We start from the raw sequence: 22990 nt of genomic DNA, 5'->3' as shown, positions 1-22990 counted from the left end.
GTGGAGCTAAGCAATGAATCGCTGCTCATCTGCTAGGAAAGTCCAAGACAGCACCTTGCCCTCCATCGCCCCCACCGTCTGCCATACCAAGCATCTGTCCCTTCCTCCCCACTCCTTGGCAAAAATTAATTTCTTCTCTCTGGAGACAGGAAAGTTTTTGGACTAGGAACAACAGGCAGAGATGCAAGTGAGCTATGTACTGGCACAGGGTACCACGTCTACAGCAGATCTCTGCACCAGCAGTGCATTGGCCCTTCCCTGCTCCTGGCTGCAGCTGGGCTTGCTACTTCCAACCAGAGCTGATGATCTGTGAGGACTCAATCACCCCACAAAAAGGACCAAAAAAATCACAGCCATCGAGGGCTGCACAGGCAATGGACTTGTCACGGTATTAAGTCATGCCCTTAATACCTCAGCGACAGCTTCAGTGTCTCACTTTTAACATGAGCCAAAACCCAAACACCTTCATTACCTGACACCATTTGCACAGGGAAAAGTCAAAGCTCTGTTTTTCACAGTAAGCACCGTCCACAAGCATGAAGGAAACAACGGTGGTTATCTATGGACCCCTGCATCGTCTTTCCCAGAACTCCCCACTTGATGATACAACATCCGACTTCCAGGAGAAGAGAAACAGGACTCTTGGTTTCTTCTGTTTCATCTTAAAATAACTCTTGCTAGCCGGGCAGTGGTGACACACGCCTTTAATCCCAGCACTCGGGAGGCAGAGGCAGGTGGATCTCTGTGAGTTCGAGGCCAGCCTGGTCTACAAGAGCTAGTTCCAGGACAGGAACCAAAAGCTACAGAGAAACTCTGTCTCTAAAATTCCAAAAATAAATAAATAAACAAACAAACAAACAAAATAACTCTTGCTTTATAGATTAAAAATAATTACAAGACCCCCCCAAAAAATTAACAGCAAAACATTAACAACATCTGTGACTGTCCCTCTGGTGCTCTGAAGAAGCTACCCTTCACTAGGCAGACACCCGCTATAGCACCCACTATTAAATGAGAAAGCAAAGTGATGCTGGGAGCCACAGCGCGACTGCCTCTAGGAAAGGAGAGGGGAAGGGAGGGGAGAAGAAGACAGGAGAGGAAAAGGGACGGGGAAGAAAAGGTCTAGTTCCAGTGTTGGCAGCCCCAGCTGATGAGTCCTTTGTCAGTCCTCTAGGTCTCTGTGTTCTACTCTTTTTGAGGAAACTGACTTTTCTTAGCCATCATTAAAAGGGTGCATTAAATGAGGGTGTAGTGACACACGCCTTTAACCCTAGCATTTGGAGGTTAGAGGCAGGTGGATCTCTGAATTCCAGGCCAGCCAGGGCTACACAGTGACATAGATCCTGTCTCCAAACAAACAAACAACAATAAAAAAAAAATCCAAAACAAAACTATTAGCTCCAATAGGCTTCTGAGGAACCATTGTGTTCGATTCAAGAGATATGAAATTTAAAACAAAAAGAACAGGACCACACTTTAAAAGGATTTTACACAGTAATATAAAAGTGTAAGTGGACCGTCAGAGCCGACTTGTCAGTTGGAGTACTCAAATACACCAGAATATACAATAACACAGAAAGCTTGCTTTCCCACTGAAGACAAGCTGGAAAACATAACAAAATGTCTAGAAGTTTAAAATTTTTTATTCTCAAACTGTTGCTAGGCTGTATAGGCACAAACTTTACACACAAAGTCCATTTTGTAACCACTGTTTGATTCTAGAACAGTGTTACTATGCTGCCTGAGCTGCTGTCATAAGGCTGAACTGATAATCCGCCCACCTCTGCCTCCCAAACACTGAGGTCACAGGCATGAGCCAACGCACCTGGGTTATGTTCCAAGTTTTCAACACTAAATCTGATACACAGTAGACATTTCACTTCTAGGTATACAAGCCAGTGAAATATAATTCACAACCACCAGGATATACACGCCATATAACTAACAGAATCCTGTCTTTTAACAGACATAAAATGACAGCTATCAGCCGGGAGATGGTGGCGCACGCCTTTAATCCCAGCACTAGGGAGGCAGAGGTAGGCAGATCTCTGTGAGTTCGAGACCAGCCTGGTCTACAGAGCTAGTTCCAGGACAGGCTCCAAAGCCACAGAGAAACCCTGTCTCGAAAAACAAACAAACAAACAAAAATGACAGCTATCTAATGCCTTTCAATACCACACTGAAAAACGAGACTGCTATATTCATACACCAGAATGCCAGAAAACAATGAAAAAGAATGAGTGAAAGAAAATACAATGATTGGTGAGTAATACAGGTAGAAACACTGACCAAACAAGGCTCGCCTCAAGCACAGTACACAGTACACTTTAGACAGTGTTCAAAACCATTCTGAAGTGACTACAGTCAGACTATCAATAAGTCGAATATCTGATGTTGAGAATGCACTGGAAAACCTGAGGGCTGATGAACTATGTTGCATGGCTAACGAGTGCTCTGATGAGTCTAGATGCAGGTCATCACTGAAAACAGAGACAGGGCAGTCTATGTTTATGTCTATGTCTCCGTGGTTGCCACCATGCTACTGAACTCACCTCTGAGTCTGCGCAGGCCAAGGTGTCTGATTTGGTGTGGGCACTGAATTCGTAGGACTCACTAGCATGGCACTGTAGATATTGGAAGCAACCACAAGTATGCAGAGAAGTATGGGCCCAATGATCGCTCCTTCCAGGCCCAGGTAATAAGCTCCGCCAGCCACCGCTAAGCCAGTCAGGTAAGGATGGCCTCCTCTGGAACAAAGAACACATGCTCATGCAACTTCTAACACGCGCCAGCTGTGGAGTAAGTCCCAAGTACTCTCCAATACAACGTTAGTTCCCTGCTATTTCAGGTTTTATTGCACTACTAGCTTTCTTCGGATTACGTCAATGCAGAATCAAGAACAGTATAATGATATTGAGAAACAAGGATTTTCTTCGTATGTAGCAATGAGTGACATCTGCCTTTTCTTACAGGACTCACTGTCATCAGGTAGTCTGTACATTCCACATGGCTCCCTGAAGATTTCTGCTGGCTGAAGACTGGTGACCTAAGATGCCCACTAGGTTACTTCAAGTACAAGTGAGCGTAATTCAGCATGCATTTAACTAACTATGGCGTCTTTAATAAAACATAATTATAGCTGTAAAAATAGTAACATCAATATGCCTATTCTCAGTTTAGACCTTTGGCAACCTTCTAAAACACGGTTACCACAGGTGTAATAAAGGGCCACATAAGGAAGGCATCTGTCAACAAAGCCCAAGATTTTATTTCCCAGGAGTCATAACTGTCTGAAGCTTATCACGGCATCACTGGTACGATGGGATGGAGTGAGCCAGATACAGCAGCACAGTAGAGATAAGCCCTGACCACTGACGCAAGAGGGATGAAGAACTGGTCACGGTCTGTTTGTTTCGAGTTTTTAAATAACACAAATGAGTGGAACATTTTAATGAGGGTAAATAATTAAATACATAGGAAGGATTTTGATAATATATTACAGTTTACAAACACATACTGTGGTCAGCCAGCCTTCAGGAAACAAAAGCATGATGTTCATAATTTAGCTCTCTTCCTTCTTTCAAAAAGAGATTCATAGCAGTGGCCCACAAAGGTCAAGTAGACTTCCCCTAACCAATATGTTTGAAGAAAATTGTTATCGGACATTCTTAAGGCTTAGAGTGGGGGAAGGAAGATTTTTAAATAAAAGTTTAATTAAAAATATAATTTAGGGATGCAGAGATGGCTCAGCAGTTAAGAGCACTGACTGCTCTCCCAGAGGTCCCAGGTTCAATTCCCAACACCCATATGACAGTTCACAACTGTCTGTAACTCCAAGATCTGACACCCTCACACAGATATACATACAGGCAAAACACCAATGCACAAAAATAACAAATAAATTACTAAATACATATGTAATTTACACTAAACTTTTCATTTCCTAATAATACTGATCAAATATTTATAAGAAAATTACATACAAATCTTAAATTATAACTATAACCCTTAATATAAAAAATTTACAACAAAGTTTAAATACATGGAACATAAGTATAAATCATATACTGTTTAGACCTCATTTTTGAAACCACAGTATTGATTCTATGGTTGGCTGTTTTGAGGCAGGGTGTCATATCCTGTTGCCCTAACTCACCTGCAGCTTGCAATGTAAAACAAATGGCTTTGAACTTTTGGTTACTTTCCTGCCTATGCCTCTCAAGTGCTGGGATTACAACTGGGCACCACTAAGCCAGGCTTTGTTTCTGTTGGGTTTGTTTTTGGTTTTGTTTCAGAATTTTTACATTCGTGTGTGTGTGTGTGTGTGTGTGTGTGTGTGTGTGTGTGTGTGTGTGTGTGTGTGTGTTGTACGACGGCATGTGAGAAGAGGAACTTGGATTCCCTAGAACTGCAGATACAAACAGTTGTGAGCTGCCCAGTGTAGGTGCTGGGAACCAAAGTCCAGTCCCTTGGAAGAAGACTACACAGTCTTATCCATGGAGACAATTCTACAGCTCCAGGCTCTGTATTTGATGCTGAGACAGGATCTTGGTATGTAGCTCAAGTGGGCCTGCAACTGGCAATCGTCTTGATTCTGATTCCTGAACGCTAGGATCACAGACCCCGGCTGATACTTTTGCTTTTCCCTCTCAAGCTGTAGGCATATAAATCCCCCATGGGAAGGATTGGGAGTTTCCTATTTTGTTTCACTCTGGTTCAATGGGGCTTCTACACTGCTCTACATTAATTTCCAACTTTAATTTATTTGAGAAGAAATAAGTCACCATACAACTTAATTTCAGAAAACTTAAAATAACTGAAGACAGCTGTTTCTAGAAGCTGAGGCCCTGTCCAGTTGGCTTTTAGGTTTTGTTCTTGAGACAGAGTGTCACTATGGAGCCCTGGATGACCTCAAACTGGCTAGATAACCCAGGCTGACTTTGAACTCACAGGATCATCCACCAGCCTCTGCATCTTTAAGAGCTGGTACTAAAGGTGCGCACCACCATGCCTCCTCCCCATCCCCACTCCACAGGCACTCAACCTCACTGGATCTTTTGTTTACTGACAGGATACCGAATGAGGCCAGATGTGAGTCCGAGCTGGAACTACAGAACTTAGAAAGTTGAGACAGGAGGATTGTGAATTGGGAGGTCTATCTGAGCTACACAGTGAGCTCCTTTCTCCAAACAATAATCATTATAAAAATGAAGATAATAAATATATTAGCTGTTTGGGTGGGTTTCACAGGCCATATTCTGAAATTTAAGTCAGAATGATGAAAATCCACTTGGTTGGGACGGAGACAATAATGAACAATGTGAAATCTGGACACATGTCTACGTGACAACCTGATTGAGGACGGGATGCAATCTCTATACAGAGACCAAAACACAGGATAGATCTTTATGGTATCAGCAAAGTTTGATGCGTTTGAAGCTGAAGCCGTGTCCATACAGACATAGATCTGAAGAGAGCACAGGCATTAGAACACACTGTAACTCACGTTAGGTTGGAATTTGCAGATGCACAATTGCATAATCATTTTCTACAAAGGCAAAGCAGCACCAAAATATCTACTAACTCTGCTGTATTTGAAATATTTTAGGTATCTCTGGTAATATTTCCCTCCTAGGCCAAATGCCACAAAAATTAAACCATATGCATAATTTTGTCTTAACTTGTGACTTTATAAATACTTATTTAACAATCATACCCCTATTATAGCAGTATTATACTACATACAAATTTCACTGTCAGAGAAATCACAAAAGGCTACCCAAATGAAAAATTCTTCCACTAGTCCTTCCCCATCTCTTCCCAAAACTAAACACTCTATGACTTAGCAAGAACTTGAGAATGCTTACCCTGATATGTCAGAGTAAATTGCAGTGTCTACGAAGTATGTCGGCAAGAGATGGAAGACCAGGAGCAAGATGGCCTTACACCCTAGCCCTTGTGTCAGCCACAAGTCTAGGACTGCAGGTACTGCGGCCCAGTACGTCCCCAGGAATGGCACTGCTCCAAGGATTGCTGCCAAAGCTAATACAAGAGTAAAAGAAAAGCAAAGTCACTGGCAAAACAGCAACAAAGCAGTAGAACCCAGGCACTGGCTCTCCCTCCCTAAAAACAGCCCATTGCAGCTGGAGGCCCAAGTTTGGTTCCCAGAATCCACAGGGCAATCAAAGTCACTGCTAACTCCTGTTCCAGATACGACATGCTTTGGTCTCTGCAGGCACTGCACACATGTGGTGGAAATACATCCACACACAAAAAATAAAAATAATCATCTTTTAAAAAGCCACCAAAAAAGCCAGACATTGGTGGCTCACACCTTTGATCCCAGCATACAGAAGGCAGAGGCAGGCAGATCTCTGTGAGTCTGAGGCCAGCCTGGTCTAGAGAGTGAGTTTCAGGACAGCCAGGGTACACAGAGAAATCCTGTTATGGAAAAAAAAAAAAATCCACCCAAACAAGTAAGAGAATACAAGATTCAGTTTTAGAGGGCTGGTAGAGCTGGTTTAACTGATCTTTCTAGTTAAATAACAGTTCACTATGGGGGGGGGGGGGGCGTCAGGACAGTTTCTCTGTGTGGCCCTGGCTGTCCTGGAACTCACTGTAGATCAGGTTGTCCTTGAACTCAGAGATCTACCTGCCTCTGCCTCCTCAGTGCTGGGATTAAAGGCATGCACCACCACTGCCCAGCTAACAACTCATTTTGAAAGTTGTTATCAATTTTTCTAATGTTCTTTTCTTTTCTAAATATTTTAATTTTTTTCTGTGTAATGTTGTTGTGTCTGTGTGTGGGCATCAGATCCCCTGAAACTGAACTTACAGACAGCTGTGAACTGCTACATGGGTGCTGGGAAATTGAACCCAGGTCCTCTGGAAGAGCAGCCAGTGCTCTTAAGCTCAGAGCCATCTCTCTAGCCCCTAGTTTATGCTATTCTTAAATGTTAAATCTTACTGTCCTATGGCTAAAATCCAGTCCTATAAATATACTCGTAGAACATTCACCAAAATGTCCTGACACTCAAGTCAATCTAAATCTCTGGTTGAATTCTTATTCTTTAATTTGCCACTAAGGAAAGAAAGAAAGGAAGGAAAGAAAGAAAAAGGTAACTAATACAACAAAGCCCTGTAAGTAAAGGACTTTACTTCAAGCTCACTCCATTCCAAGTACTCTCCTCTCTTTGGCTCCCTTCAGATGTGGTTCTTGTTCTGATCCAACCATTAACCATTCAGGTGACCTTGAAAAACTGGTTTTCATCCATATATCACCTTTCATCAATATATTGCCTACCTCAATAGCTCCGTGTGGTCTCAGGGTGCAGAACAATCAGAGTGTGGGTTACTAGACAGTCAACTGGGAGAAAGCATGAATGAATTGTGGGGACATAAGGAGGGAGAAATGAACTAAAGTAAAAAAAGTTACAGCAGAGGCAAATGTGGAAGGCAGGAAGAGATACTTAAAGAAACAATGACAAACACAGAAGACAAAAGTGGAACGGGTTCTGAACCAACAAAGAATAGAGAACCAGCCTGCCCTCTGCCTGTGTGGTGCTTGCAGAATGAAGGTGCTGCGCTCAGGACAGATCACAACAGGCACAGCTGCTTCTATTCACCCAGACGCATTCAGCCTGCCCCTGAGAAGGTAGCCCTCATGGAGCAAAGACATGAGACAACAAACTGCTCACTGCCTGCCAATTAGTTCAATTAATTGGTTGAGTGCCAACTATGTGCCCAATGTTGGGCAAATTGCTAGGACATTTCCTCAAGCACTTGCAAAAGGCTTTCTACGCAAAGGGTACAGTTCCAGATGCTGGGGCTATACACCGCCAGGCTAGGTATCTTCGCTCTGAGGAAGAGGGCAGCTCTAATATAAAGTCGACCTTTCCTTAACGAGACAGTCAGGAAATTCTGCATATGGTCGTTACCTGATGGTATGAAGACAATATTGATGCCGAATATGGTGTGTGTCAGCCAGGTGTACAATCCATAGAAGCCAGCCATTTTGAGGGAAGCATCAAATACCCCTCTAGAAGACCCAAAGAAAAAGGAAAAGGTAAATAACTCCAGCATCATATTTCGGTTTAGAAAAATCCTCACCTCTGGATCTTTGGTCCCGTTATTCCAAATCTGGCAACAACTCATCTCTGAGAATACTATTTACTCAGCACAGCATTGGAAGCTGTGTATAAGCTGCTGTTCACACAGCTCCCTAATGAGAAGACATGCAAAACAACACATCCTAAAACAACTTCTGCGGGGTGTCAAATTCAGGGCCTTGTGCATGCTACACAAGCATTCAACTGAGCTACAACCCCAGGCCCAACTTTCCAGTTCTTCTCCCTTCTTTCTTTTTAAGACAGGGCTTCTCTGTGTATTCCTGGCTGTCTTAGAATCAGTTCTGTAGACAAGTCTGGTCCCGAACTCAGAGATCCACTTGCCTCTGCTTCCTGAGTGCTGGGGTTAAAGACTGCCTAGCTAACTTTCTACTTCTTTTTTCTTTTTTGTAGTTTTTCAGGGTTTTGTTTGTTTGTTTGTTTGTTTCTCTGTAGCTTTAGTGCCTCTCCTGGAACTAGCTCTTGTAGACCAGACTGGCATCAAACTCACAGAGATCCACCTGTCTCTGCCTCCCAAGTGCTGGGATTAAAGGTGTGCTACCACTACGGCCCAGCCCAATTTTCTACTTCTGAAGCAGGTTTTTCCTGGGTATAAATAGCATGTGTCTAAAGACAGAATTAAGGTCTAAGAAACCCTTAGAAAGCTGCATCCATCCAGTCCACAACCAGAAAGAACAAGTGAGGCTGAGAGTATAGCCCCATAGTGGAACAATGTTCAGCACACTCCAGGTCCTGGGTTCAAGACTCAGCATGGAAGGAAAAGAGGAGCAGAAGGGGAAGGAGGAGGGCAATGGGGGAAGAGCAGGGAAAGCAACAGGAGGAGGAGGGGAGGGCCAAAGAGGAGTGGGGAGTAATCTTATACTCTGGCATTTTTTTTTCCTTCTAACGATATTTTCATACATTTCAACAAAACCTACAAAGTAACTTCTGGTATCAAATAATTCATGTCATCTGGGGAGATGCATGACTATAAACTCTAACCAGGCAGGAACATTCAAGGAGTGAAAATAGGCGTATATCCTGCAATTAAATCATCGTATGGTACGTGAGGGTGCTTCATTTCCGCGGCCCTGTGTGGAAAAGGCAGCAGCCACAATAACCTCAGGGACCATAAACCGCAGAGGCCAGGGCTCTGAGGGTGAAGCTGTCACTGCAAGAGAGGATGAGGGCAGCACAGGTGACTGCACACAGCAGGAGCCAAGGCCAGCTCTGCACTCAAGTGACTGCCATCTACTTGGATGCTGAGACATGGTATCAAAGTCACTGCCACCTTTACCAGTGCATCACCCAAGAATGTGTGCTGCGATTCTCAGAACAACGACTCAGATGCAAATATATCAGAAAGAAAGAGGGGAGACACCCACAGAAAACAAAGAAACTGAAGAGTCCCAAGAAAAAAGAAATGATAGGGAAAGAACAGTGATGTCTGATAAAAAAAAAATATTAAGGTTATAGAAATCTATTTTAAATTAACAAAAGCTAACAAACATAAAAAACCTGTCAAGTTTTAACCAGTTACAGTGAAGCTGGAGGACTCTAGGTAAAACATTCCTCCACAACCTCTCAGTTTGGATCCAGCTCTCTAAGCACTGCAGCGAAACAACCAGCTACCTAGGATGTGTTCTCAGGTTCCCCCAAAGATGGCTGACGCCCAACAGGTCAGCAGGAAGCAGTCTTGAGAACTTGACACCCTCATTCCCTTAACCTGCCATTCCTAACTATTCACCTTTTTAACAAAAAAAGAAAAGGAGGAGGAGGAGGAGGGGGAGAAGGAGGAAGAGGGGGAGGAGGGGGAGAAGGGGGAGGAGGAGGAGGAGGAGGAGGAGGAGGAGGAGGAGGAGGAGGAGGAGGAGGAGGAGGAGGAAGAGGGGGAGGAGGGGGAAGGGGAGGAGGAGGGGGGAGGAGCGGGGAGGAATGTTAGCACCCAGGTACACTTTGGCTCTGCCCCTTGAACCTGGCACAGTGCAGTCACCCTTCTACACATGGCAAGCAGTACCCTAATTGTACGCAGGTGCAAAGTCCCTTTAAGAGACAAACTCTGCCCACTCCAAATCTTTCTCTCTGTTTTTCTCTCTCTTTTCCCTTCCCTTTACCCCTTTCTCAATAAACTGTGCACTCAAGCTTTGTCTATCTGGCCTATCTGTCTTGGCCCACCATGGGAACCACTACAGGTTCCACCTCACACCACATTCCTCACAGCGTCAATGAAACCTGGTTAAGGAGAAAATAAAGGAAGGGAGGATGTCTGGTCTGGAAAGGGAAGTCAAAAGAACGATGGAAACATCTGGGAGGAGCTGAAATAGCAGACAAGGCTTAGTAGGCACAAGGCACAGCAGTCTAATTACATGAAGGGAAAAGCACCCTCAAGAGACAAGCACGGAGAGGAAGAGAAAACAGGCTGTATCCTCAGCAGACCACAGGACAACGACCAATCAGCCAAAGAGCGGATGGAATCATTTTGGGGCAGGAGTCAGAGAGGGGAAGAACCACATCAACTGCTAGGGTGAGGGCAGGGCCAGAGAACTTGTCCAGAATTAGTGAGAAGTGTGGGTGTGGCCATACATTACAAGTCTTCACAGTAAAATTAAGTCGGCACCAAGGATGCATAGTAAAGTAGCTCACTGAGGCCCCAACACCAGCTCACCCTGAAACAGACCACTTGTGTGACAAGCACAGGCTTCTTCCTTCCACCCTGAACTGGGGTTGTATGCAACAGTCACTACAGCAACTTTCAGCTAATCTGTAGATCCTAAGTATCTGCACTGCACACTGCTCACAGTTCCCAAGCATATTCTAGTACCACTGAGGAACAAGATAAGCTCCTGCCTGGACGGCATGGCTTGTGACCTGGCACACGTACATTAAAAAGCAGCCTCGCAGCACACTCTAAAAACGTACTCCAATCTCCTTTACACCACCCAGGAAGACCACAGCCCTGCTCCTATCTTCATCTTAAGACTTCTGGCTGCCCAAGCTAGAAAACGGGTTTTCTCTTTTTTAAATACTCAGTTCGTGATAATTTGGTATACTATCATCAATAGGAGGCGAATACAACTTTACTATTTAAACTGTAAAGATTATATGAACAAGAACCTGTAATACTGAGCTTACACTCACCACCCAGATTCGGAAGCTGAGAGGTGGGGGTATAGCTCAGGGGTAGACCACTCACCTAGCAAGTGAGGCCCTGGGTTCAATCCCCAGCATTTAAAAGCAGTTAGGATGCATCTACAACTAAACCACTACAGTAGCCACCAATGACCAGACAGCACAGTCAGTGCAACCTACAGCTGCACATGGACATCTATTATACGATAAAACCCGTTTCATAAACATGAGGGAATGTGGCTGAATAGTAGAACCTGTGAAGAACATGTGTAAGGCACATGCGTGTGCGCGCATACACTCAAAATCTGACATAATTTGCTCTCCTAGTCAAAGAAAAGTTCATCTGGTACGAACTAATGAGCTGCAGACAATCGTGCACAATACAGTCAAATGTGCTAGCAGAATATAGTTTCATCATTGTGGGAACAAAGTTTATAATGAAAAGCTACTTCATTCTCTCACTGGTGCCAATTAATCCACATCTTTTTTGGATAGCCAGCAGTGTGCTAACCTACCTTGTTATCAAGGAAAAACAGTATGATACACATCACCCTATCATGTTCAAAATTCACCAGACTCAGACTTGTGGCATTTTTTAACCACAGTGTGTAACATCTGTGCTGTATGAAATCAAGGTGCCAACAGGCATTCCCTTTAAGACTGCTCACCATGACCAAAGACCTCAGGTCACGATCACTACCCTAACAAGCATGTGCTCCCTGTTTCCTTCTGACTTGAGCCTGTTTTAGGCAGAGTTGTTTCTGCTCAACCTTCTGGAACTATTTTATCCCTGGTGATTTTTCAAGTATTATGGAAATTAGTTCTTTAATTGTGTCTCTAGGCTTTCCTAGCACTCAGCAAGTGACAAGAACCAAATACAGAATATGCTGGAAGCTCTTCTCCCCTCTTCTGACAGTTCAGTTAGCAATGAAAGAAGAAACGGACATCAGCGGTAGAGGTGTCTTTTCTAACCAGACCCCTTCCCTTACTCAGTCTTTCCGTCACTACAGACTGACAGATGACCCCTGGCCCCACACCCACTGACACCACAGCTCAGGTTCCGCTCTCTACCTGGTTTCTCAAAGGCAGGACATAAGTTCTAAAGTTGTACACAGCCAGCCTTCCTTTCCTCTGCACCTTTGTTTTTCCATAACAGCCCCAAGAACGTTTGTGCCGAGTGACACTGAAGGTGTGGGTTTCATGCTTCGTTCACACACTGACTCAGCTGTGAGCCCGCTCCCATTCCTACCAACAGGAACTCGTCATTTTTCTAAACCCGGAAGAGACAGACAGGACAAGGCTGATCAGTCAGCCAGCTCTTGAAGAGATGAAGCCTGACAAGCTGCCAAGTGACAAAGCACAGCTCAGAAATGCCATGACCGGACACACAGTGACACTTGCCACAGACAAGTAGGAAGCACACGGCTTGAGAAAACAAACAGAAAATGAGTTGAGTCCAAAACCAGACCCCACTTACTCTGCCTTTCTGTACATTCCTCCCACCTTTCTCTCTAAAGACCAAACAGAAGAGCACCAAACTACCCTGTCCCCAGGAAACATCCACGTAAGGGTACTCCACCTAGGCTACCATTCACCCACGGGACTCCACCCTCAATACACTACAGTGTGCCTCAAATGGACAATAAGCTAGTGAAGAGACCATGAGAGCAAGAGACAGCATGGACCATTCTGAATGGGGACAGCACCAGCTCCCCGATCGGCTATACCACCATTTCTTCCAATTCCTATACTATGAAACAAAAATTTTAGTTCTAACAAATTGAAGGTTTGATGAAATCCTGAATGTAGTCTATCAGACCCATTTGTCCAACTCGGCTGATCTCACAAAACATTTCAAGCAGAATATATACAATTATATTTAAGAGGCAATGTTATAAACTACAGGATAAACATATACTGTAGAGGTTAAGAGGGAAATCCAAAACTTCCTTCTTGTTTTACTGCAGTACCTTCTTTAGGACAGAAGTCAGGAAGCAAATGCCCACTATCTCCTTGTTTGCACCTGTGCACCTGACCTCTCTTCCATTACGTCCTCTTTCCCCCTCTCCTGGTTCACCTGCCCCAGAGACCAGCTCCAGTCAATGCACAGAAACCCAGCAACAACAGATTTCTAGTGGGAGAGTCAAGGTCATAGCTGTGCACGTGGCCCCAAATGCTACTGAGCAGTCCAGGGAGGCAGAGCTTACACGAGGAACAGCTGAGTCATAGACAGAAGCGGCCAACTCTGGACACCAAAGGAAGTCTCTGGTGGTCACGACAAATATTCATTCAGAACTTTTATATCATTAATACTTATTAATGTACATTCTGTATCCTATGAATGATTAATGCTTAAAATTTTTAAAGGGTTTCAACTACTTAATAGTAGACATCTGTACCCAAAACTTTTAAGCTCAATAAAACAAATGTAACAAGTATCACAATGAAAAACTACATAAAAGACAAAGATTTTAGAATTATTTTCCTATAAAGTTAAACATTCAAGTAAATTACACTAACCTTTAATCGCTTAGTTGAGGCATAATTTGCTCCAGATAATTTAGTTCCCCAAATATGCATAGGAAATTTTGTCTCTTTATTTCAATGCTATGGCATCTCAAACAAATAAAAATATTCCACACACTTTTTTTTTTGGAGATTTTCTTTGGTCTTGCTATATAGCTCAAACTAATCTAAAATCACTAAGTAGCTCAAACTGGCATAGAACTTACAACAATCCTCCTGCCTCAGCCTCCCAAATGATAGAATTGCAAGCACGTGCCACCAAATCCAGCTTAAAAACACTTAAAAAAAAATAACTTTAGCCAGAGGTTAATGGTACACACTTTTATCCCAGTACTCAGAGGCAGGCGGATCTCTGTGAGTTTGAGGCCAGTCTGGTCTACAGAACAAGTTCCATAGCAGTCAGAGCTGCTCACAGAAACTCTTCCTCAAATAGATAAATAAATAAATGGATGGACAAACAAGCAAACAAAATAAATACATAAGTAGGCAAGTAAGTAAATAAACCTTTATATTTATTGTTGCACATTGTACTCTAAATGAGTATTATTTACACCCTTAAATCTGTAAGAATTTCATTCAGTCAACAATTCATTCAATTTTCTTAAGGAACAACACTGACTTTTTAAAAATAACACTTTCAATTTTTCAGAATTGGGGAAGAAGTAGAATCCATTTTCAGAGTTAAATCTTTCAGAACATATATTCTCACATTTAATTAATTCATCACCAGGAGTTCCACCCTCCAGCACGAAAAAGCTGTAATCCCAGCAAGCAATAGCCACAGCCGTGTGCATGCACTCACGTGAAAATATCACACACACTAAATTGCACTAAGGCCGTGACAACATGCAACTTAGTCATGTGCAATACCCCCACCAGAGCAGGCAGAATGGGAGCACCAGGGAGAGGGTGGAGTGTGCATTCGGAGACAGCATGCTGCTCGGGAGGAAAATGTGGGAACCAGGATGCATGCTACTAACTCAAACACCCTGAGATGGGATGAAATTTCAATGGCAAGGGCCCTCAATTTGGAAGGATGTGGATTTAGACTTAAAATAATAAAGTTCAAAATGTCAAGGCCACAGTGAGCACAAATGAAACCACACAGCTCAGAGCACAAAGCTCCAGGGACACACTTCTGCCTGATCATGCAGTAAGCCCCCATCTCATTCCACATGTGATTCATTAAAGGATCATACAAAAATAATTTAATGAATGTTCACTTGACCATACACTGATGAGCAACTTATTTATAAAATTGGTGTCACTAAACACTTACAGAATACACTGCAAATTTTCCTATTTTTTTTTCCCTATTCTTCTTCTTCTTTATCTTCATCCTCAAAGAATCATATTACTACTTAAACAATCCTTCAGAATGAAAATTCTTCCTCAGGCTCTTAAATAAGGATCACTGACATCTCCCCCCCCCCCCCCCCCACGAAGAGGGCTTGAGAGGAGCCCATGCAGAGTGCAGAGGCTGAACGTGTTGAGTCTTTGTATAAGCAGAGGGCTGGAGCCTGGAAAGCCCACTCGGCCACAGCTGAGAAGTGGCTGTCTGAGATTTAAGCCCACCTATTAGCTTTCAGACCCAACAGGATCATAGAGCTGATACTAAACTCCTTCCTCTCCCCATATTAAATGATGAGACCTGGCATGGTACTCATGAAAAAGAGAGAGAGAGAGAGAGAGAGAGCAGAGGATATCAAGTTCAAGTTCAAAGCCAGCCTGGGTGACAAAGCAGTCTAAAAAAAAAAGAGAGAGAGGGAGATTGGGGTAAGAAGAGTACAGAAGTGTCTTGTGTAAAGTTAAGCAACTCAGTGTCAGTCAGTTGCTCACTTTGAGAAAGCACCGTAAGAACATTCCAGAATTGTAATCTGAGAAAGGTAAAGCTTCTGTGAGAACAAGGGTACCAAGAAAGGCTCCAGTGGGAAGCTGGAGCACTGGTCTTTAGACCAGTGGGCTTCCTGGCAATGCATAGGTCTTCCCATACACCTTGGCCTCAGTCATACGGATGGAAGGACTGGCACCAGCCCAAATTTGAAAAGGCAATTTTAGTGGCTTTATGCTACTGGGAAGAGAGGAGGGGTTTTTTTTGTTTTATTTATTTTTTTTCCTTTTGGGAGAAGAGTATTTGCAAAAAACTTTTTAAAAAGTGGATAAATAAAAGATAACCTATTGTTGCAATTTTCATCATTTTATTTATCCAGTAAGAATGCCAGAGGTCACAGAGACATGAAAGGGATGTTAAAACTATTCCACTAACAGCAATCACTTTGGAAGTTCCAGTGTTAGATAATATACTCCCAAATGGAATCTTATATGATGGTGTTCCTCATGAACATGCAAAGACGGGTGATAATAGTGCATTGGACTTCTAACAATCAAAAAAAAAAAAAAAGGCCAGATGACACCCAATTCAGTCCAAGAAGAAAATATTGATAAAGACCTCCCCCAGGCTTCACAAGTAGGAATGAGAAGAAAACGGCAGAATTTCTAGACATGAGCTACTTTAGGAGTGCACATGCTTTTCTAGAATGTAACTGAGGGTTCTGAAGAACAGAGTGATTATCTCCCTAGCTGTTCCATGAATACGGAGGAGCGGTAGCCAGGAGAACACAGAAAGGACTGCCCGGTCATTTAAGTTTCTTGGATGACTAGTTCCAAACAACGGCACCTTTTGGACGTATACAGAAACAGAAATGCCAGAGGTTCCATGTGTAACTGAGTCTAAGGCCGCACAGCTAATGACCTGGTGTTGCTGAGCATTTGCAGAATGAACTACATTTTTCATAATTGCTTGTCCAGTCCTTAGTAGAAAGAAGGGTCTGATGGGTGGCACAATTATTTACTTTAAACAGTTAGGTATCCACAAAAATAAGAATACAGTGTCTCTAACTAGGCAATGAGACAAGGACAAAGAAGGAGCTAAAGAGGTCAAGGTTGCAAAAGGGCAAAACCCTACCAGAAATAGAGGAAAAGAGAAGGACCAAGGGGTGTAGAAGGGGAAGAATCTCAGTTAGAAACTGAACCTGTAATACACAGACTCTAGAAACATGCTTCATGGAAGTTTTTGTCCAGATACAGTGCAGAGACTTAGAGATGACTAAACAGTGCGTTTCTAATAACCACCTTATCCCTGCAGAGAGCACAGCTTCGAACAAAAAGAGAAGCAGCAGGGTCATATGCCCTCAAAACAGATCCAAGCCAGCACTCCTGAGAACAGAAAAGGGTCCCAAGGAGGTGAAGACTGTGTGGTGAAAGATCGGGGAGGGGGTTCTCCTGAGCAAGTGACATGAAGCTGGAATCCAGACAGAGAGCCTGTTTATGGAAAGCCCATCTGTACCCACAGGCAGCAGAGTGAGGGGCAAACTAGTTTTGGAATGTCTCCTCAAAGCACAGGCCCTGCTTCTAGTTCTAGCACCCTCTGAAATTGAGAACAGGGTCCTGAAAACACCAACATCCTTCACTAGTTGAACACTGAATATTCCTATGAAATGCAAGGCAGGTAACTGGGATGTCATGGAAAGCTTACGAAAGGAGTAAGAACAGCAAAAGCCTTGTCCCTACCTGATGGCTTCTTCCACAGACTGGCCAATAATATTAGAAGAAGGGCCTGGCTGAGACAGTGGTGTCAGGCTTATCACCCACTTCACTGGCTTGTAGTACTCATCACTGGAACTTAACAGATAAAACAGTGTGGTCAGGAAAATTATCTGCAAAACAAAGGACAGTATCTCCTAAAAGATCACATTTGGGAACCTACAGAAGACACACATGCACAAATGCAGAGCCCAGAAAAACGCTGTGATGTGTAAGGAAATACAGTGTGCGCTCTCTAGATGTACATACCAGGGACAGCACGAAGTTGAGAAGGGCAGTGCCACTGTAGAAGAGGATGGTCAGCAGCGTGGTAACCGTGGTAAACAGCAGGCTCACATTCCGGCTCATAACAATCCACAGGGACTCCAAGATCTGATGGAGAGAACAGCTGCGTTAGAACTAAACCTCATGAAGGGAGCAGCTCCAGCCATCCAGTGTGCTATTAGTGCACTGTCTCCCTTATTAGTCATAATGGAAGAGGCAGGAAACTGATACTTACCTCAAAGGTAGAGAAAAAGCACCCAGAAACATCTACGTTCAATAGTAAAGAAAATGGCTAAGTAGTTAAGTGAATCCACTCCAAATAATACTTCAAATACTAAAGCAACTATCAGAGACATTTCATTATATTTTTTTCTATTATGCTGGGTTATGTATGTTTGTTTTGGTTTGGTTTTTCAAGGCAGAATTTCTCTGTTTAACAGTCCTTGGAACTTGCTTTGCAGACCATGCTGACCTCGAACTCAGAGAGATTCACCTGCCTCTGCCTCATGAGTGCTGGATTAAAGGTGTGCACCACCATGCCCAGCTTCTCTTACTCTGTTTTTAAAACACAGAATTTTTATACATTTTACATTATACACAGAACACATATGCATGTCTACAGAAGAATATGTGAGCACACCCTCCATGGTTCTGTTTATTTTGGAGGGTTACAAGTGCAGGTCACTCATTAAACTAGCTGTCTATTCTCTACCCTTATCACTGCCAACTCAGATTGAACTATGAATATAATGTATTATTCCAATGACTTGAAATCGCAATGGAAATAATGAACACACAGGATCAATGGCAGAGCATTTCCTGGGACAGATGGAGATGACTCAGTTCACCAAGTCCCTACAAGCTCCCGAGAACCCATAGTCAAGAGGGTGGTGCATGGGTTAGATGTAAAATATGACTGAAGGGTGATGTCGCTATCCTATCACACCTCCATGTTTCCGTTTCTTGCCCCTTTATCAACTAAAGCCCCTTATAATGTCTGTTTAATTCTTCCCAAGTGGATTCTTACAACTGATAAAAACAAAATGGTCAAGAAGACATGTTCTGTTCAAGTGCTGGATGCTCAGCGCTGTGAGGGCAGGGCTTTATCTCAACTGTACAGACATGAACTCAATCACAGAGGCTTGCTACAGCCAGGAAGGAAACCCTGATACCTGCATTCCACTTTGGTGCCTTTTGAAGAGAGCAGCTCTGGACCTGCCACACGTTCAAGGTATGGCATGCAATCCATGGGAGGCCTGCAGTCCATGTGAGGCCTATCCATTCCTCTCCCACCTCCATACACCATTTATAAAAGACAGTCTGTTGTTCTCAGAATGTCTTGCAAGCCTCAGCTGAGTCTTCATAAGAGAATTCAACAGACAGGCTTCATTTACAAAAACTCCTTACAAAAAAATCTTGAAAATGCTTCGTTATGCCTACAAAAATATGCACGATTAACTGTTTGACCTTGTGGGATAAAGAATGAATGAACAAAGCCACTGATTCTAAGAAACAATGTCTGTATTTTTAATTTGGCAAGCATTCTTTTGGGAGCCTCAGTCACTCTGGAATTTTTAATCAAAAAAATTTACATAGTTTCTGAGTCACAGAAATAGAAAACATCCTCCTGTAATTCTTAAAAAATTAAATGAATACAGCAATAGTAGAACGGCAGTCTCCACCAACAACCCAGCAACCTTTTTACTTGAAAGGGGATCAACTAAAGCCAGAGAGGACAGTTCTGGGGTGTTAACTCAATCATCAAAGGAGAATTTTAGTTTAATCACCAGGGTTGGAAAGGAGGGTATCAGTAAAGGCAGGATCAGTAAGAAAGCCCACAAAACTCAGAAAAATGCAACAGATTTATAGAAGCAAAAGTGCATCCCAACTAAAAAATGGCAAACATTAATTTAATCAACAGGGGCAACATAACCAAAAAGATGCCTAGAACCGAGTTCCTGGCCATGAAGTGTAAGCCCAGAGGAGACTCACAAGCAGTTAAGCAACTTGGTCACAGAAGGCAATTAGAATTAACACGGAGCCTGGCTCAGCAGCCTCCTGCTTTGCTGCCTCTCTCTGAGTCCACTGTCATCCAATCACCCTTGGCCTCTTATATGGCTTCTCGGGTATTTCTGAGCTCACCTGCTATGGAACCCAAGAAGCCGAAAAACAGAATACTGTAGGGATGCAGGGGTCAAAATAAGAGAATATCTCTGTGGTGGTTTAAAAGAAAATGGCCCCCACAGGGAGTGGCACTATTAGAAGGTGTGGCTTTGGTAAAGAGGGTATGCCCTTGTTGGAGAAAGTGTATCATTATGAGGGTGGGCTTTGAGGTCTCCTTTGCTCAAGCTATGCTCAGTATGATACACAGCTCACTTCCTGTTGCCTATGGATCAAGATATAGAACTCCCAGCTACTTCTCCAGTACCATCTCTGTCTGCATCATGTCCTGCCATGATGATAATGGACTAAACCTTTGAAATTGTAAGGCAGTTCCAATGAAATGTTTTCTTTTATAAGAGTTGCCATGGGGGCTGGAGAGATGGCTCAGAGGTTAAGATCATTGCCTGCTCTTCCAAAGGTCCTGAGTTCAATTCCCAGCAACCACATGGTGGCTCACAACCATCTGTAAAGAGGTCTGGTGCCCTCTTCCGGCCTGCAGGCATACACACAGACAAGATATTGTATACATAATAAATAAATAAAATAAATATTTTATTTTATTTTTTCAAGGCAGGGTTTCTCTGTGGTTTTGGAGCCTGTCCTGGAACTAGCTCTGTAGACCAGGCTGGTCTCGAACTCATGGAGATCCGCCTGCCTCTGCCTCCCGAGTGCTGGGATTAAAGGCGTGCGCCACCACTGCCCGGCTTTAAAATAAATATTTAAAAAAAAAAAGAGTTGCCATGATCGGAGACTGGAGTAATTACTAGTGGTTAAGAGCACTGAGTGTTCTTCCAGAGAACCTGGATCAAATTCCCAGCACACACATGGCAGCTCACAACTGTCTGTAACTCCAAGATCTGACACCCTCACACATACATGTAAGCAAAAACACCAATGCACATAAAACAAATAAATTTAAAAAAATAAAAGATTGTATATAAATGTACTTTTTAAAAAAAGAGTTGCTGTGGCTATGGTGTCACTTCATAGCAATAGAAATCCTACCTGAACAACCTCTCTCCTGCAAAAATGAAGTTATTTCCCTGTCAATCTAGAAGCCCAGAGATATGGGCTACATGAGCTCCACTGACCTTTTCTGGTTCATCTTCTAGGAAGAGAATTGCACCAGGAGGCCTCAATATACCATCTCAGCTCTACCATTGTTCTTTTAAGCACAAAAGCAATAAAGGCAAGCTGTAATATGCCTCTTTTCATTAGTTTAGTTGACAATACAACATGAGGTTATATTCTAAAGTAGTGATAAAGAATTTAAAATCAGTTGGAGGACATGGAGAAATGGCTCAGTGATTAAGACCACTGAAGCAGGGTAGTGGTAGCACATACCTTTAATGCCAGCACTTGGGAGGCAGAAGTAGGCAGATCTCTAAGTTCTAGGCTAATCTGGTCTACAAAGTGAGTTCTAGGACAGCCAGAGCTCTTACACAGAGAAACACTGTCTAAAAACAAACAAACAACAAAACAAACAAAAAAAACCACCATTGACCCAGATTCGGTTCAAAGCACCCACATGGTGGCTCATAACCATCTGTAACTCCGGTTCCAAAGGATCTGATGTCTTCTCCTGACTTCCACAGACACTGCATACATACAGGCAGGGAAAACACTCACACATACACTAAAAATAAATATATCTTTAAAATTCCATTCATTCAGAAAGACTGAGCACCACAACTGAAAACAGTAAAATATCCTCAAGTACCAAATAAGGGTGAAAACAATGACCTAGGAGGATCTGAATGTAGAGGAACCTCCATGTGTTCTGAAACACTCTAGGGGGAACTGAGGAACGTGTGTAGAGTAAACCTTTGATCCTAGCACTCTGGAGGCATAGGTGGGCAGATCTCTTTGATCAAGAAGCCAGCAAGGGCTACAAAGGAGACCACGCTTCAAAAAAAAAAAAAATCAAAACAAAACCAAACAAAGCAAAGGATAAAACAAAGATAGAAAAGTGTGAAATGAGACCCAGAGCTTTCCTGAGGTGGAAACCTGTTCTGGAAGATCACAGCATGCTACCCAACATGCTGGCCCCTGAGGCAGAGAAAAGAAAAACTGGATGCAATGTTAACCGCTTTACTGTCACTGAATCTGTTACTACGACAAGAGCAATTTCATCAGCTCCCCAGGAATTCTAGGATAATAAATTGGAAAATATTTATAAAACATCTGGGTGGCACTTGTCAAAATCTAGGGATCCCAGGGAGACGGCTCAGTGGATCCCCAGAACCCAAGTAAAAGCTGCCAGAAGAGATGGACTCTGAGGAGACGGTCAGCTCCGAGAAAAGGCACGGCTGTGAGTGAGTGGGGACTGGGCACGGCAGCCTTCTCACTGGACAGCAGGTCTATGAGACATGCAAAAGACGTGCTACCAGGTGGACCCGTCCTCCAAAATGCAGCAGCAATAAAGAGCAACACAGAGAGCTTCCGCTGAACACAACATCTGAACTCCCCCTTTTAAAAACAAATTCATACTTTTAGGAATTTGAATAGGCTATTTTTAAAAGCTCTTTCGTTCTGGAGAGAGAGGTGGGTATACCTCAAGAATGTGATTTATAATATTGTTCAATAAACTTTCAGTATTTTGAAAGTATACAGTTATGAACAAACCAATATCCTGAATAACCAATTTATAGTACCAAAGCATACAAGGGTAAAAGAAACATCTTTAACAGAAATTGGCCAATGGACTTTGATAAGCCAGAATATAAAAAGATTACTACCGGGGGGGAAAAAAAAGATTACTACCAGCTTCACAGTTCACGCTGCATAGACCTTTTAAAAACGGCCTGTGCTGATTCTGGATAGTATCTGGAAAGACTGTCCACAACTACAAGCTGGAAAAGCTGCTTTTTCTCATCTATCTGTACAAGACCTTCCAAAACAAGGAGGAGTGGGGTGTTCAGCTCACGATCTCGCTGGTGAGTTTCCCTCTGCCCTACTGTATGAGAATGGATGTTTTTTCCATGAATTGGCCAAAATTAGCATATTCCAATAGACTAAATATAGAGCAAAGATGAAATCCAGACATAAAATTGGTTTGTGCAAGCTAAGAGGCCTTAAGTAACTCTCCTACAGACAGTTTTCTATAGATAACTTCCCAATATTTTTCACCTTGAATAATAGTACTGTGTATATGTGCACATTTGTGTGTGGGACATGTGTGCTTATGTACGCGTGAGAAT

The 22990-nt window shown here is 43.0% G+C and overlaps 1 protein-coding gene across 4 annotated transcripts in view; it reads right to left on the bottom strand.

Moving 5' to 3' along the window:
- The window catches only part of Tmem245 (transmembrane protein 245), a 77081-nt gene that overhangs the window by 7846 nt on the left and 46245 nt on the right, over positions 1-22990 (bottom strand). For all 4 annotated transcript variants that reach the window (XM_075967180.1, XM_075967181.1, XM_075967182.1 and 1 more), the window contains 5 exons: positions 17613-17735; positions 17331-17476; positions 7938-8038; positions 5868-6042; positions 2553-2747 (listed from right to left, as the gene is read on the bottom strand). In XM_075967180.1, coding sequence (XP_075823295.1) covers positions 2553-2747; positions 5868-6042; positions 7938-8038; positions 17331-17476; positions 17613-17735 — 740 coding nt within the window. The remainder of the gene's footprint in view (positions 1-2552; positions 2748-5867; positions 6043-7937; positions 8039-17330; positions 17477-17612; positions 17736-22990) is intronic.

This window comes from Microtus pennsylvanicus, chromosome 3 (assembly GCF_037038515.1).
Source record: "Microtus pennsylvanicus isolate mMicPen1 chromosome 3, mMicPen1.hap1, whole genome shotgun sequence".
In the NCBI taxonomy this organism is placed as follows: Eukaryota; Metazoa; Chordata; class Mammalia; order Rodentia; family Cricetidae; genus Microtus; species Microtus pennsylvanicus.
Note: the sequence above shows the minus strand (reverse complement) of the source record. Positions and strands in the feature narration are given on the sequence as shown.